Genomic DNA, 15,327 nt, shown 5'->3' with positions numbered 1-15,327 from the left:
GCTTGGCCCCTCTGCTGGGAACCCCAGGCAGCAGCCCCTCCTCAGCCAGCAGGCAGGGCTGCCCAAAGTGGGCAGGGGCAGGACACAGGCTGGGGCAGGAGCTGGGGGTCTCCCCAGCACTCACCACATGTCCTGGGGCACTACAGACTTCTCTGCTCCTCCAGCTGCTTGGGAAGAACCTGATGAGGGATGAGACCCAGTGAGCGTCCGGCAGCCCCCAGCACAGCCCCGTGTCAGGGCTGCCGTGGGGTGTCGGCCCTTTGCAGGGCGATCGGGGCCGGGGTCACTCACAGCTCAGCTGCTCTGCCTGGGCCCTCGCCTTGCTCTTCCCAAGCTTCTTCCTACAACGCCTCTGCAAGACCCCCAGAACATGGGTGAAATGGGAGCAGATCCCAGCCACCCACACCTCCCCAGCACCACCCCGTGTCAGGACACGGCCTGGCTCCGTGCGGTGCAGCGTTCCCCTACCCGGCGCTCCCTGGCCTGCAGCAAGGTGGCGATGAAGCTGAGCTCCATCCCCAGGATAATGAGTGGAAGCAGCTCAGCCAGAGTGGGGATGTCGACGCAACCCATGGCTCGGGCTGCGGTACAACCGTAGCACTCTGGTCACCAGCACAGGCCCGCGGTGCGGGTCAGCAGTGACCTCCGACGCCTCCAGTGATGGGACAACCAACACTGCAGAACTGGCAGTGGCTGAGGCTGCAGTCTGCACTGACTGTGCCAAACTGCAGTGTCCAGCACCTACTGCCTACTAACCAGGGACCCTGTGCCCCCTTTTATACCTGCCTGGCAGCCACTCCCCCCCTTTGTGACGTCACCGGAACGCTGAGCCCTCATTGGTGCTGAGCCCTGACTGGCACCCTCAGAGGCAAGCAGAACTCTGGTCTGATCAATCTGGTGGCACTCCAAGGCATTCTACAGCCAGTGCAGACAGCTGCGAGGGGCTCAGGAGGGGCTTGGGCGTCCCCCTGGACCTCAGAAGCCCATCTGGGCATGATGGGCCACATGGGTGGCCTTCAGAGCACGGGGAAATACGGGCGATGCTGGTGGCCCGGTGGTCACTTCTGGGCTGGGTTTGGGGGGTCCCGCTCCCCTGGGCCAGCTCTGGGGCAGGAATCCCTGTAAAAGCAGCAGCGGTTGGTGTCTCCTTGCCCACGCAGAGCGGCTGTCCTGCGCTGCTGGCGTCGCTGCATGTTCAAGGTGACACCGGCTGTGCCGCGCCGCGCAGGCAGCCAGGTCACGCCGGCTTCGCCGCCTTCCATGACTGTGACTGCGTCTCTGCAAAGCCAGGTGCTGTCCAGGGCAGAGGGGCTGTGCGGCTGGGACGTCGGGCTGAGGGTGAATAATTGTCGTGGTTTTACCCCAGCTGAGAGCCGAGATCCAGTCGGCTGCCTGCTCTGTAAAGGAAAAGAGGAGGAGGAGAAGTGTGGGGGGGGGTGAGGCAAGGGAAGGGAAAAGGAAGGGGCAAATACCAACCCCAAAACCAGGAAACCCAAAGCCCGTGGGTTGGGATAAGGACAGTTTACTAGAATAGCAGAAAGATCAAATATAACAATGCTGACAGGACTTTAGAGCAAAACATCTCTGAAACTGCTGATACACAATGCAGTTTCTCACCGAACCCACAGCTCAGGCCGTGCCACCCGGAGCCATCCCCAAAAACCACGCGTCCTGGAGCTGCCCATGCTCCTCCCATCAGCCCCCTTTATACTGAGCAGGACGTAATTGGCATGGAATACTCTCTTTGGCCAGTTTGGGTCACCTGTCCTGCCTTCACCGCATCCTCAAGGATGATTATAGGGCTGGAGCAGCTCCCCTACAAAGAGAGGCTGAGGGAACTGGGCTTGTTCAGCCTGGAGAAGAGAAGGCTGCGGGGGGACCTCATTGCAGCCTCCCAGTCCCTGAAGGGAGATAAGCAGGAGGGGATTCAACTTTTTCAAAGAGCAGATAATGGCAGGACAAGGGGGAATGGACTAAAGCTAAAGGAGGGAAGGTTTAGATTAGATATTAGGGGGAAGTTTTTTACAGAGAGAGTGGTGAGGGGCTGGAAGGGGCTGCCCAGAGAAGTAGTGGATGACCCATCCCTGGGGGTGTTCAAGGCCAGGTTGGATGGGGCCCTGGGCAGCCTTGTGTAGCTCCAGGCCTGGAGGTTGGTGTCGCTGCCTGTGGCAGGGGGTTGGAGCTCTATGATCCTTGGGGTCCCTCGCAACCCAGACCAGTCTTTGATTCTATGACTCTTTAAAACCCCACGATGTATCATCTTGAGCTACTTGGTGAAGACGAGTTGTTTTTTTATTATCTAAATCCACTTTCATTTCCTTTTCTTGATTAACATATGCACAACAGCTTTGATTTGTTCCCATGCACACCCCTCCTTCTCTGGCAAGCAGCAGAGCTAACGCTCTATCTGAGAAACCTCTATCTGTAATCTCGGGAGAGCATCTCTTTTGGAATAACCCCATGCTGGTGGATACATTAACTGGAGCTTTTCCCAATGCACTCACTCCAAGCCATGGGAGGAACCACCTTGAAAAGCTGTGAGAAGCAGCTGGCTGTTCTGCTAGAGGAACTAGTCCTTGGGAGTTCAGAAACATCAATTTGCCAGCTGTCTCCAGGAATACTTCCCTTTCCAATCCTACCCAATTGCATCTGATTCCCTGTATTAGGATGGTTTCTGAAGCACACTGTACATCGCCGTGTGAGCTGTTGAGTGGTTGTATACAAATTTCTTCCTATCCACTTGTAACTTCTACTCCAGAACAGCAGACACAGTGTGAGAGACCATTCCTGTCATCTTCTGGCCTGAAGTGAATTCTCAGGCTTAAAATCATAAAATCATGGAATGTCATGGGTTGGAAGTGACCCAAAGGGTCCCAGAGCTCCAACCCCCCTGCCACAGGCAGGGACACCAACCTCCAGGCCTGGAGCTACACAAGGCTGCCCAGGGCCCCAGCCAACCTGGCCTTGAACACCCCCAGGGATGGGTCATCCACTACTTCTCTGGACAGCTCCTCCTTTAACCTTCCTGGCCATCCCCTGCTCCCTTCATCCAGCTCTTTAGAGTAGTATGCCACTGCTCTTTCATAGGGTCCTAAACCAAGACTCCCAGGTTTACTCCTGGCTTTTCATGGAAAACGAACAAGAAGGGTTTAGTCTCATCCAGCAGCCCCAAGGCTGGAGCTCTCATCAGTTCCCTTCTAAGCATATTAAAAGCTTTCTGGGTCTTTTTTGGCCACACCAGTTGGGCAGGATTATTTTTCAGGAGTGCATAAAGAGGCTTTGCTATTATTCCATAATTGTAAATCCACAACTGACACCAGCCCATCATTCCCAAAAAGGATCTGAGTTCTCTCACCGTTGGAGGAAGAGGGGGCTTAGAGGTGGCTTCTTTTGCTCAGTACCCAACTCCCGTTCTCCTCCAGAAATCTCATAGCCCAGATAGGTTACTCATGATTGTACCATCTGAGCTTTCTGCTGGGAGACTCAATATCCACTGAGTCCAAGGAAATTCCACCAGCTTACAGTCCATGGGATACATCCCAATTTTGTTTCAGTTGCTCCCAGCAAATCATCTCCATGTAGCAGAATTCCTTCTTTAGAAGGAGGCTCCCAGGTTTCCAACTCTCATGCCACCTGGTTTCCAAAAATCATGGGAATAAAATTACTTGGGATTTTAAAATTGTCCAGGAAAGCTGGGTTTTTCCTCCAGAAGTGGGACTCTCCCATTCAAGTGCAAATAACTTTTGCCTTTCTTTGGCTACCGGCAGGCAGAAGAAAGCATCCTTTAAATCCAGGACTGGAAACCAAACCTGAGTATCCTTAAGCTTCCCGAGTGGTGTATAGTGAGTGGTGTATAGCGATTAGCTGCCACTGGGTGGGGATCTTTAACAGGTCTGATACCTTCCATTGGGCTTTTTAATTGGTAAAATAAGAGCAGCCCCCGGCTGCTGCGGTGCTGTGGGCAGGGAAGCAACTGTGATATGCGGGCAGAGAATTACAACTCTATATATGTAGTCATAGAAAGTAGCTCTTAGAACACAGTCAGGTAACCGTATAACAAAACTCATGGAGGAGGAAGTCTGTTTTTCTTTTCGTAACAAAGGGCTTACTAGTGAAAGTCTCACACTTTGAGGAAAACATAAAGAGCAAGAATTCAAGGGTGGGATGACATCCACCACAGACACATCATTTATCTCCTTGCTAAAGAAAAACAGGTGAGTAACAAGGACATGAATTACGTCCATAGATCTCCTTACTAGAGGAAAACAGATAGTTAACAGGGACGTAAATTAGCTCAGACAAGCTTGCAGAAAATCTCATTCCAGATAAAGGGACCACCACTCATATTCCAAAGAGATTTGACCACAATCTTTGGAAGGATCTACGCAACTACAAAGGACTTATAAGCTAATTAGCATGTGAAGTGGCAGTAGGTGGGGCTTGGGTAATGAATATGTATAGGTGTTAATTGAATACACATCCTTTCATTGTATAAATATGGGACGGTTTTGCTACTTCGGGCATGCCCATTTCTGGGGGAGCGACCCCCCATGCATCTGCGTGCAATAAACATACCTACTTTATACCTTCTGAGTTATAGAGTCTATTTCTGCATGCCAACTGGTTCCCCTGCAGGCAGATGGGGTAGTGGAGAAACAAGAGTGGGGTCAACTCGGGGAAGCAGGCCCTGCGAGGGGGCTGTGAAGTGGAGCAGGCTGGGGGCAAGCAGCCCCACTTGTATCCCCAGCCAGGGCACCAGTCAAGACCCCGACCCCAGCACTGGCCAATGCTCCAACACCACTATTTGCCTCAGACCATGCCCAGAGGTGGGTGTCCATGGTGCCTGGCCCCATGGCCCTGGCAGCCCGAGGGTCTGTGGTGTCTCCTGCCAGAAGCAGGGCTGTGCAGGGGGTCAGAGGGCAGGAGACAGGGCAGGATACAGGCAGCAGGGTTGGGGACAGCCTGGTCCCTGCCTGATCTGGCAGGAGCAGCTCTGGGTTGGGGGAACGTCCCTGTTGCGGTGCTGGTGGACACAGGGGTGTCCCGACCCGGAAAGGTCCCGTCTGGGGCAGATTCGTTGTTCTTCCCAGAGTGAGATTAAGACACAAACGAGCTCAGATGCCATAAGGAGAAGAAGTAGTTTAACAGCTACATCAACATTCTCAGAGATGCAAGAAAGAGAGAGAAAGATGGGGAAAGGAAAGTAAAGGTGCAATAGCTACCACCGTGGAGCTGCGGGGTCCCGTCAGTGCGACTCGACTTCACGTCAGGTGGGGAATTCTGTTTGGTGCTGGTTGTCAGGGCTCTTTTTTTGTGGTGTATTGCCCCTTCTGAGAAACAATCAGCATATTCTAAGAACTCTTGAGCTTAACCCCACCCACCACTCAGCTGTGCTGCACTTGCCCGATGCCATCACCAGGGGATCTGCTCCAGACTCGTCTCTAACCATGTCCTTTTCAAAGCGTCCTGACCTGCAGAAACTCACTTCACAGCTCAGGGAGAGTTATAAAGCAGGTACATTTATTGCAGCGCTGGGTGCAAGGGGGCTGGCTGGTCCTAGAGAAAAGTATAGCTGACAAGAAGTCAGGCAACCTCCCTGTGTTTTCTTTACTCCCCTGAAAACAAAAGTAAAACCAAATTTCTTCTCTGTGAGAGGAAGGAGGAGAAAAAACGGACGAGGGGGGAGAAGCAGTGAGCCCTTAACATCAAAGGCACCAACAAGACAAGTGCTATAAACCTATGCAGGCAATTAATATCTTCATATATTCTCTTCAGACATCGAAGATTTTATCTAAAATGCAGCTCTTCTGCAGTTCCACTGAGAACAGATGCTGGGTTGGCAGTGTTAGTAACCACTATTTTTCCTTCATCTTGTTCCTCCAGAATAGCTTGGTATTTGAGGACCCTCTGTGGCAAGAGCCAATGGCCTCCCTTCACTTCCAAGACAGCTGATACACTGTGTGATACCAGGACTGTAATCTGCTGTCACTGCCCTCAGGCAGCCAGGCCAACCCCTGCTGACTTCATCAAGCTCTTTGGGAAAGGAAGCCTCTGCCTGCCAGTATGGTCCCAAATTTTGGGCCAAAATTGCTAGGGGTGTCCCCTGTGTCTCATGGGAGAACAGCCAGAAAGGTTTAGTTGTATCTGGCAACCCTGGGGCAGGGGCTTCCATCAGCTTTTTCTTCAGCAGCTGGAAGGCTCTTTTTGGCTCCCTTTCCCTAATTAGATTCTCTTGGCCTGTTTTTGGTAGTTCATAAAGTGGTTTTACCATCATTCTGTAGTTACAGATCCATAGGTGACACTATCTGGTCATTCCCAGGAAGGTGCAAAGTTCCTTTGCCATCCCTGGTTGAGGAATCTGGCAAATAGCTTCCTTTCTGGCTGTCCCCAAGGTCCTCTGGCCTGCAGTTATTCCATATCATAGAATCATAGAATCATAGAATCATAGAATCATAGAATGGTCTGGGTTGGAAGGGACCCCAAGGATCACAGAGCTCCAACCCCCCTGCCACAGGCAGGGACACCAACCTCCAGGTCTGGAGCTACACAAGGTTGCCCAGGGCCCCAGCCAACCTGGCCTTGAACACCCCCAGGGACGGGGAATCCACCCCCTCTCTGGGCAGCCCCTTCCAGCCCCTCACCACTCTTTCTGTAAAAAACTTCCCCCTAATATCTAATCTAAACCTTCCCTCCTTTAGCTTTAGTCCATTATATCCAAGGTAAATCACTTGTTGCTGCATCACTTGAGACTTCTGGGGACAAACTCGATATCCAGTAAGTCCAGGAAAATTTCTCAAGCTCATTGTCCATGTCATACACAATGTGTCCATACACAATTTATTGATCTCTGTGGCAATTAGCAATCCATCCTCATACTGCAACGCTACTCCAACACCTTGTGGCCGCTCCCATTGTTCCAGATCTTTAGCTAACTGATTTTTAAAAAGTGTAGGGCTATCTTTGAATCCCTGTGCCCACACACAGCCCATCTTAGTTGTGTTTGTCTCCCAGAATCTGGGTTTTCCCATTCAGATGCCGATAGCTGCTGACTTTCCTGGCTCAAGGTGAGGCAAAAGAAAGCGTCTTTCAGGTCCAGGATGGTAAAATAAAGCCAATTCCAGTGTCAATTTAGTCAATAATGTGTATGGATTTGCCACAACTGGAGGCAAATCCTCAACAACTGTGTTGATAGCTCTGAGATCCTGAACTATTCTATAGATTTGTCTGGTTTTCTAACTGGTAAGATAGGAGTATTATACTCTGATTCACACTCCATCAACATATTAATAGCTTTATACATCATGGATTGTATGTATAACTTTATACATCATTGTTAGTGGAATGATGTAGAAATATAACATAACACTCCCATTTTACCAATTAAAAAGCGCAGTGGAAGGTATCAGACCTCAGAGCAGTCCATAATCTTGTTAAAGATCCCCACCCAGTGGCAGCTACTCGCTATACACCACTCACTATACACCACTCGGGAAGCTTAAGGATACTCAGGTTTGGTTTCCAGTCCTGGATTTAAAGGATGCTTTCTTCTGCCTGCCGGTAGCCAAAGAAAGGCAAAAGTTATTTGCACTTGAGTGGGAGAGTCCCACTTCTGGGGGAAAATCCCAGCTTCCCTGGACAGTTTTAAAACCCCAAGCATTTTTATTCCCATGATTTTTGGAAAGCAGCTGGCACGAGAATTGGAAACCCGGGAGCCTCCTTCTAAAGAAGGAATTCTGCTACATGGAGATGATTTGCTGGGAGCAACTGAAACCAAATTGGAATGGATCCCATGGACTGTAAGCTGGTGGAATTTTCACAGGCAAGGCCACCAACCTCCAGGCCTGGAGCTACACAAGGTTGTAGCCAGAAAAGGGAGGAGAAAAAAACCCGTGAAGTGAAGGGGAGACAAAGCAGCAGAGATGTGCCCACCACAGGGGTTCCAGAACATCTCCCAGCTCTGACCATGCAGGAAGCCACTGGCTCCCACTCCCCCAGCACCAGCCTGGCACCTTTCCCATGCCAATCCCTGGCAGCAGATGCCAAGCAGGGCACCGATGGGTTTTAAGGCTCAAGGTTTTGTTTCCAGGTGGTGAATTATTGTCCTGGTTTCAGTCAGGATGGAGTTAACTTCTTTAGTAGCAGTGGATGGAATGCTGTGTTTGAGAGTTAAAATGAAAGCAGTGCTGATGACACCCTGATGATTTTCGTTGTGTCAAGCAGTCAAGGACTTTCTCAGTTCTTCATAGATCAAGTCCAACCAGTGATCATAGACTGGTCTGGGTTGGAAGGGACCCCAAGGATCACAGAGCTCCAACCCCCTGCCACAGGCAGGGCCACCAACCTCCAGGCCTGGAGCTACACAAGGCTGCCCAGGGCCCCATCCCACCTGGCCTTGAACACCCCCAGGGATGGGGAATCCACCACCTCTCTGGGCAGCCTGTTCCAGCCCCTCACCACTCTCTCTGTAAAAAACTTCCCCCTAATATCTAATCTAAACCTTCCCTCCTTTAGCTTTAGTCCATTCACTCTTGTCCTGCCATTATCTGCTCTTTAAAAAGTTGAATCCCCTCCTGCTTATCTCCCTTCAGGGACTGGAAGGCTGCAATGAGGTCCCCCCGCAGCCTTCTCTTCTCCAGGCTGAACAAGCCCAGTTCCCTCAGCCTCTCTTTGTAGGGCAGGTGCTCCAGCCCTATAATCATCCTTGTGGATGGGGTGAAGGCAGGACAGGTGACCCAAACTGGCCAAAGAGAGTATTCCATGCCAATTACGTCCTGCTCAGTATAAAGGGGGCTGATGGGAGGAGCATGGGCAGCTCCAGGACGCGTGGTTTTTGGGGATGGCTCCGGGTGGCACGGCCTGAGCTGTGGGTTCGGTGAGAAACTGCATTGTGTATCAGCAGTTTCAGAGATGTTTTGCTCTAAAGTCCTGTCAGCATTGTTATATTTGATCTTTCTGCTATTCTAGTAAACTGTCCTTATCCCAACCCACGGGCTTTGGGTTTCCTGGTTTTGGGGTTGGTATTTGCCCCTTCCTTTTCCCTTCCCTTGCCTCACCCCCCCACACACTTCTCCCCCTCCTCTTTTCCTTTACAGAGCAGGCAGCCGCCTGGATCTCAGCTCTCAGTTGGGGTAAAACCACGACAATTATTCACCCTCAGCCCGACGTCCCAGCCACACAGCCCCTCTGCCCTGCACAGCACCTGGCTTTGCAGAGACACAGTCACAGTCATGGGAGGTGGCGAAGCCGGCGTGACCTGGCTGCCTGCGCGGCGCGGCACAGCCGGTGTCACCTTGAACATGCAGCGACGCCAGCAGCGCAGGACAGCCGCTCTGCGTGGGCAAGGAGACACCAACCGCTGCTGCTTTTACAGGGATTCCTGCCCCAAAGCTGGCCCAGGGGAGCGGGACCCCCCAAACCCAGCCCAGAAGTGACCGCCGGGCCACCAGCATCGCCCGTATTTCCCCGTGCTCTGAAGGCCACCCATGTGGCCCATCATGCCCAGATGGGCTTCTGAGGTCCAGGGGGACGCCCAAGCCCCTCCTGAGCCCCTCGCAGCTGTCTGCACTGGCTGTGGAATGCCTTGGAGTGCCACCAGATTGATCAGACCAGAGTTCTGCTTGCCTCTGAGGGTGCCAGTCAGGGCTCAGCACCAATGAGGGCTCAGCGTGCCCGTGATGTCACAAAGGGGGGGGAGTGGCTGCCAGGCAGGTATAAAAGGGGGCACAGGGTCCCTGGTTAGTAGGCAGTAGGTGCTGGACACTGCAGTTTGGCACAGTCAGTGCAGACTGCAGCCTCAGCCACTGCCAGTTCTGCAGTGTTGGTTGTCCCATCACTGGAGGCGTCGGAGGTCACTGCTGACCCGCACCGTGGGCCTGTGCTGGTGACCGGAGTGCCACGGTTGTACTGCAGCCCGAGCCATGGGTTGCATCGACATCCCCACTCTGGTTGAGCTGCTTCCACTCATTATCCTGGGGATGGAGCTCAGCTTCATCGCCACCTTGCTGCAGGCCAGGAAGCGCCGGGTAGGGGAACGCTGCACCGCACGGAGCCAGGCCGTGTCCTGACACGGGGTGGTGCTGGGGAGGTGTGGGTGGCTGGGATCTGCTCCCATTTCACCCATGTTCTGGGGGTCTTGCAGAGGCGTTGTAGGAAGAAGCTTGGGAAGAGCAAGGCGAGGGCCCAGGCAGAGCAGCCGAGCGGTGAGTGACCCCGGCCCCAAGCGCCCTGCAAAGGGCCGACACCCCACGGCAGCCCTGACACGGGGCTGTGCTGGGGGCTGCCGGACGCTCACTGGGTCTCATCCCTCATCAGGTTCTTCCCAAGCAGCTGGAGGAGCAGAGAAGCCATTAGTGCCCCAGGACATGTGGTGAGTTCTGAGGAGACCCCCAGCTCCTGCCCCAGCCCCAGCCTGTGTCCTGTCCCTGCCCACTTTGGGCAGCCCTGCCTGCTGGCTGAGGAGGGGCTGCTGCCTGGGGGTCTCAGCAGAGGGGCCAAGCTGCAACTGGGTCACTTCTCTCTCCTCCTTTGCAGGGACAATGAGGAAAAAACCAGTTTAATCCTCCTGTCCCCATCTATCCTGCTGGGCTCCAAGGGCTCCCTGGGCTCCCTCTTTGACAGCACTTCTCTCGAGTCTGTCCCGGAGCCCAGGCCTGGTGCGATGTCAGAGCTGGAAGTTCTCAACCCATCGCACCCCCTCCAGACCTGGTGTTGAGGGGCTGGTGACTGAGCCACAGCCCGGTCCATGGACAGGCCAGGGAGAGGGCACAGAGCTGCAGGGACTTGGAGCCCTCTCCCAGCAGACACCCAGCCATGGACCTCGGGGTCATCCGCACTCCTTGCAACATCCAGGCAGGGATCAAAGAGCTTGGGGATCCCTCCCTCCAACAAAAGGTGAAGGAGGTGCAGGGACAGATGGGGCCGCTGAAGACAAGAGTGTGTCCCTGGGCTCTTGGAAGTGAGCAGCCAAGTCTGGAGAAGGCTGTAGCTGAAGACCGGAAGAAGTTATGCAAGGCAGGACAGTGCCTTCAGAAGGGCTGCGCTTGGATAAATATTCTATCTGTTCCTAATGCTGTGGTTCCTCCATCCGTCCATCCATCCGTCCATCCATCCATCCATCCATCCATCCATCCATCCATCCATCCATCCATCCATCCGTCCACCTGTCCATCCACCTGTCCATCTGTCCATCCATCCATCCATCCATCCATCCATCCATCCATCCATCCATCCATCCATCCATCCATTTCTCCTGGGGCTCCTCAGAGCCCAACCCCTGTGGGCACAAGCTGACCACTGGCACCCCCTAAATTGAGGCAGAGGTGGCTGGTACCCCAGTGGGTGTGCTGGTGCCCAGGGACGAGGGTGGGCTCAGAAAAGGGCTGTCAGTGCCCAGAGGGGACCCTCAGCTGGGCTCCCTAATGCTGGAGCAGCACCTCGAGGGCTGCAGCACGGATGGGCCCTGAAGCGCTGAGGCCTGACCCAGAGGCCCCGAGGCAAGGCTGACCTGTAGATGAGTCTCTGTCCTGGTTTTGGTCAGGATGGAGTTAATTTCATTTGTAACAGCAGATGAATGATGTGTTTGGGAGTAGTGCTGATGTTTCTAGTTGCTGTCAGACAGTCAAGGACTTTCTCAGCTCTTCATGAGAAAGGAGGGGCAAAGCCAGGACAGGTGACCGAGCTGACCAAAGAGAGTATTCCACGCCAGTTACGTCCTGCCCAGGATATCGGGGGGCTGACGGGAGGAAGGCCTGGGGCGGCTCCGGGACGCGCGGTTCTGGGGGACGGTCGGGTTCTGGGACGGCTCTGGGTGGCACGGCCTGAGTTGTGTGGTTTGGTGAGAAACTGCATTGTGTATCAACAGCTTCATATATTTTGCTTTGAAGTCCTGTTAGTATTGTTACATTGTATCTTTCTGTTATCTTACTAAACTATCCTTATCCCAACCCACGGGCCTCTTAATTTCTTGATCTTGGGGTTATTTGCCCCTTTCTCTTCCTTTTCCCTTCCCTTACTTTCCCCCCCCCCCCCCTTCCCTTTAACCTGCTCTTTTCCTTTAAGGAGCAGGCAGCTGCATGGATCTTGGCCCTCAGCCGGGTGAAACCACGACAGTCTTTTTGGCACCCAACGTGGGGCCCGAAAGGTTGGGATAACGGTAAATCTGACCCTGACCTGATTGTAATTAAGTCAAAGTTGTGATAAGCACTTTGATTTAAGCAGTCTCTGGTCACGATGCTCTGGTATTTACTTACAAGGCTGTGCTCACAGCTGTGGCAGCAAAAGCACCGTCTGTTGTATGCAATCCTAGCAGGATCCTTTAACATCCTGGGACTGCGGCTCCTCTTTTCGTTCCCTTACCTCATTTTGGTGTATTTTATGAAAACAGTTTATGATACAGTGATATCGATGGCCGTGAACGTGTTCTGGTATCTGTATGAGATTTTGCTGCCCTCTGTATTCTTTAGACAGGGAGGAGTTAATAATGGCAGCTGGTATGGTGGGAGTACAGAAAGAAATATCTACGCTGCTTTCTCTTCCTTTGGGCTAAATACAACAGTTCTGGTAACAGTTTTTGAAAATTTCCAATATCCCTGGGATATTCAAACTAGCATTTTGCTGTTGTTATGTTTGGTGAATATGGTTTTGCTTTTGTTCAATATTAAGCAAAGGTTTATGAATACCACTCAAGAGTGTTCAGCAAGGCCAGATAATCACGAGTGGCAGGGTACGTGGCAGAGTATGGGCAACTACCTAGGCACTTTCTCACATCCGATGTTTTGGAGTTTCACTCCCGAACAGTTACAGGACCCTGATAAAGTGGCTGCATATCTGAAAAGAAATTGCCGTAAGTTTCCCAGAGATGCACAGCTTACTGCACTGTGCTGGGCCCTGGCCACTATTTACCAAACACTGCTTGATAGCAGTCAGCAGTGTCAGAGGGAAAGGAAGGAAAACAGACCAACTGAAACTGCAGCTACTGTAACCACTGTGACTAGCACTGAGGCCACTGTAACTTCTGTGACTAGCACTGTGGCTACTGCAACCTGCCCAACTGATGCTGCAGCTCCTGCTGCCCCTACAGCAGATACTGCCGGTAAAACAAAAAATCAACCCACATCAGTGTCTGTTGCTCCCGTACGAAAGAGAAAACACACAAAGAGAGTTGTTCCTGTAGTGAAGGATGAGGATGAAATTGAATCAGGGCCACCTGATGAAGGTCAGGATAAAGCGGGGTCATCTGATGAATCTCAGGATAAGGCAAAGCCATCCAAACCATCTCAGGATAAGGCAAAGCCATCTCCACCATCCCGGGATAAGGTTGTTCCATCTCAACCATCTCAGGATGAGGTTGTTGTCACACGATCCCTGTCCCTGAGCGAGCTGCGTGAAATTCGAAAAGATTTCAGCCGCCGCCCAGGTGAGCACATCATCACTTGGTTGCTCCGATGCTGGGATCACGGAGCCAGTAGTCTGGAATTAGATGGCAGGGAGGCCAAGCAGTTGGCATCCCCAGCTAGAGAAGGAGGCATTGATAAGGCAATTGGGGAAAAGCCTGAAATCCTCAGCCTCTGGAGGCGACTACTGTCAAGTGTGAGGGAAAGGTATCCCATAAAGGAATACATCACATGTCAAACACCCAAGTGTAACAACCTAGAGGCAGTTATCCAGCACCTGAGAGAATTAGCTGTACGGGAGGTTATTTATTATGATCTGGACAACTCACAGCTTCCCTCTGATCCTGATGACGTCCTATGCACTCCAGATATGTGGCGTAAGGTGGTACGAAGTGCACCAGCAGGGCACACCAATTCATTGGCAACAATGGACTGGAGTGATACATATCCACCAACCGTATCTGAGGTGTCCGGCCACCTTCGGAGATATCAGGACAATGTTTCTCTCTCTGTGATCGCAGCAGTAGAGAAACTGGTCAAGCGACTTGACGAAAATGTGTCCATCTCCCAACCCGTATGCAGCCATGTTGCAGCTATTGGGAGAAAGCGTCCATCGTCCCAGAAGGGAGGATACAGTAGGTACACACCGTGAGAGATGCTGTGGTTTTACCTGCGTGACCATGGTGAGGACATGAGTGAGTGGGGTATGCAGCCCACCTCAGCCCTTCAAGCACGAGTAAATGAGCTGCGAGGTAAAAGAATTGCACAACGTGATTCTGCCAGGAAGAACGTTGCACCAGTAAACAGCCAACACAGTCAGCAACAATAGAGGTGCCCTGCCTCCAGCCAGGTGGAGGAGAGGGATAACCGTGTTTATTGGACTGTGTGGATCCGATGGCCTGGCACGTCAGACCCACAAGAGTACAAGGCTCTGGTGGATACTGGTGCCCAGTGTACGATAATGCCATCGAATCATGTTGGGACTGAACCTGTTAGCATTTTTGGAGTGACAGGGGGATCCCAACAATTGACTGTGTTAGAGGCTGAAGTGAGCTTAACTGGGAAGGACTGGGAGAAACACCCAATTGTGACTGGTCCAGAAGCTCCATGCATTTTAGGTATGGATTATCTCCGTAGAGGATATTTCAAAGACCCAAAAGGGTACCGATGGGCTTTTGGAATAGCTGCTTTGGAGACAGAAGACATTGAACAATTGCGTGCCTTGCCTGGACTCTCGGACGATCCTTCTGTAGTGGGGTTGTTGAAGGTCGAAGAACAGCAAGTGCCAGTTGCTACGACTGTGCACAGGAGACAATACCGTACTAACCGAGATTCCCTGATCCCCATCCATAAGCTGATTCATCAACTGAAGAGTCAAGGAGTGATCAGCCGAACTCGCTCACCCTTTAACAGTCCCATATGGCCAGTGCGGAAGTCTGATGGAGAGTGGAGGCTGACAGTGGATTATCGTGGCCTAAATGAAGTCACTCCAGGTATGAGTGCTGCTGTACCGGACATGCTGGAACTGCAGTATGAACTGGAGTCAAAGGCAGCTAAGTGGTATGCCACAATTGACATTGCAAATGCTTTCTTCTCAATACCACTGGCGCCAGAGTGCAGGCCACAGTTTGCTTTCACCTGGAGGGGCATCCAATACACATGGAATCGTCTGCCCCAGGGGTGGAAACACAGCCCTGCCATCTGCCATGGACTAATTCAGACTACACTGGAAAAGGGTGAAGCCCCAGAACACCTGCAGTATATTGATGACATCATTGTATGGGGCAATACGGCAGAGAAGTATTTGAGAAAGGAAAAAGGATAATTCAAATCCTTCTAGAAGCTGGTTTTGCTATAAAACAAATTAAAGTCAAGGGGCCTACACAAGAAATCCAGTTTTCAGGAATAAAATGGCAGGATGGGCGTCGTCAGATCC

General features: G+C 52.2%; 1 protein-coding gene across 1 annotated transcript in view; it reads left to right on the top strand.

Moving 5' to 3' along the window:
- Positions 1-9,917: 9,917 nt before the first annotated feature.
- Positions 9,918-15,327, top strand: part of LOC311188883 (erythroblast NAD(P)(+)--arginine ADP-ribosyltransferase-like) — a gene marked incomplete at its 5' end in the record, with an annotated part of 72,859 nt that continues 67,449 nt past the window's right edge. The window contains 4 exons of the mRNA XM_084260434.1: positions 9,918-10,022; positions 10,139-10,199; positions 10,312-10,366; positions 10,531-10,652. Coding sequence (XP_084116560.1) covers positions 9,918-10,022; positions 10,139-10,199; positions 10,312-10,366; positions 10,531-10,652 — 343 coding nt within the window. The remainder of the gene's footprint in view (positions 10,023-10,138; positions 10,200-10,311; positions 10,367-10,530; positions 10,653-15,327) is intronic.

This window comes from Gallinula chloropus, assembly GCF_964237585.1.
Source record: "Gallinula chloropus genome assembly, chromosome: 1".
NCBI classification, from domain to species: Eukaryota; Metazoa; Chordata; class Aves; order Gruiformes; family Rallidae; genus Gallinula; species Gallinula chloropus.
The sequence above is the reverse complement of the archived record's forward strand: the minus strand, read 5'-3'. Positions and strand labels throughout refer to the sequence as shown.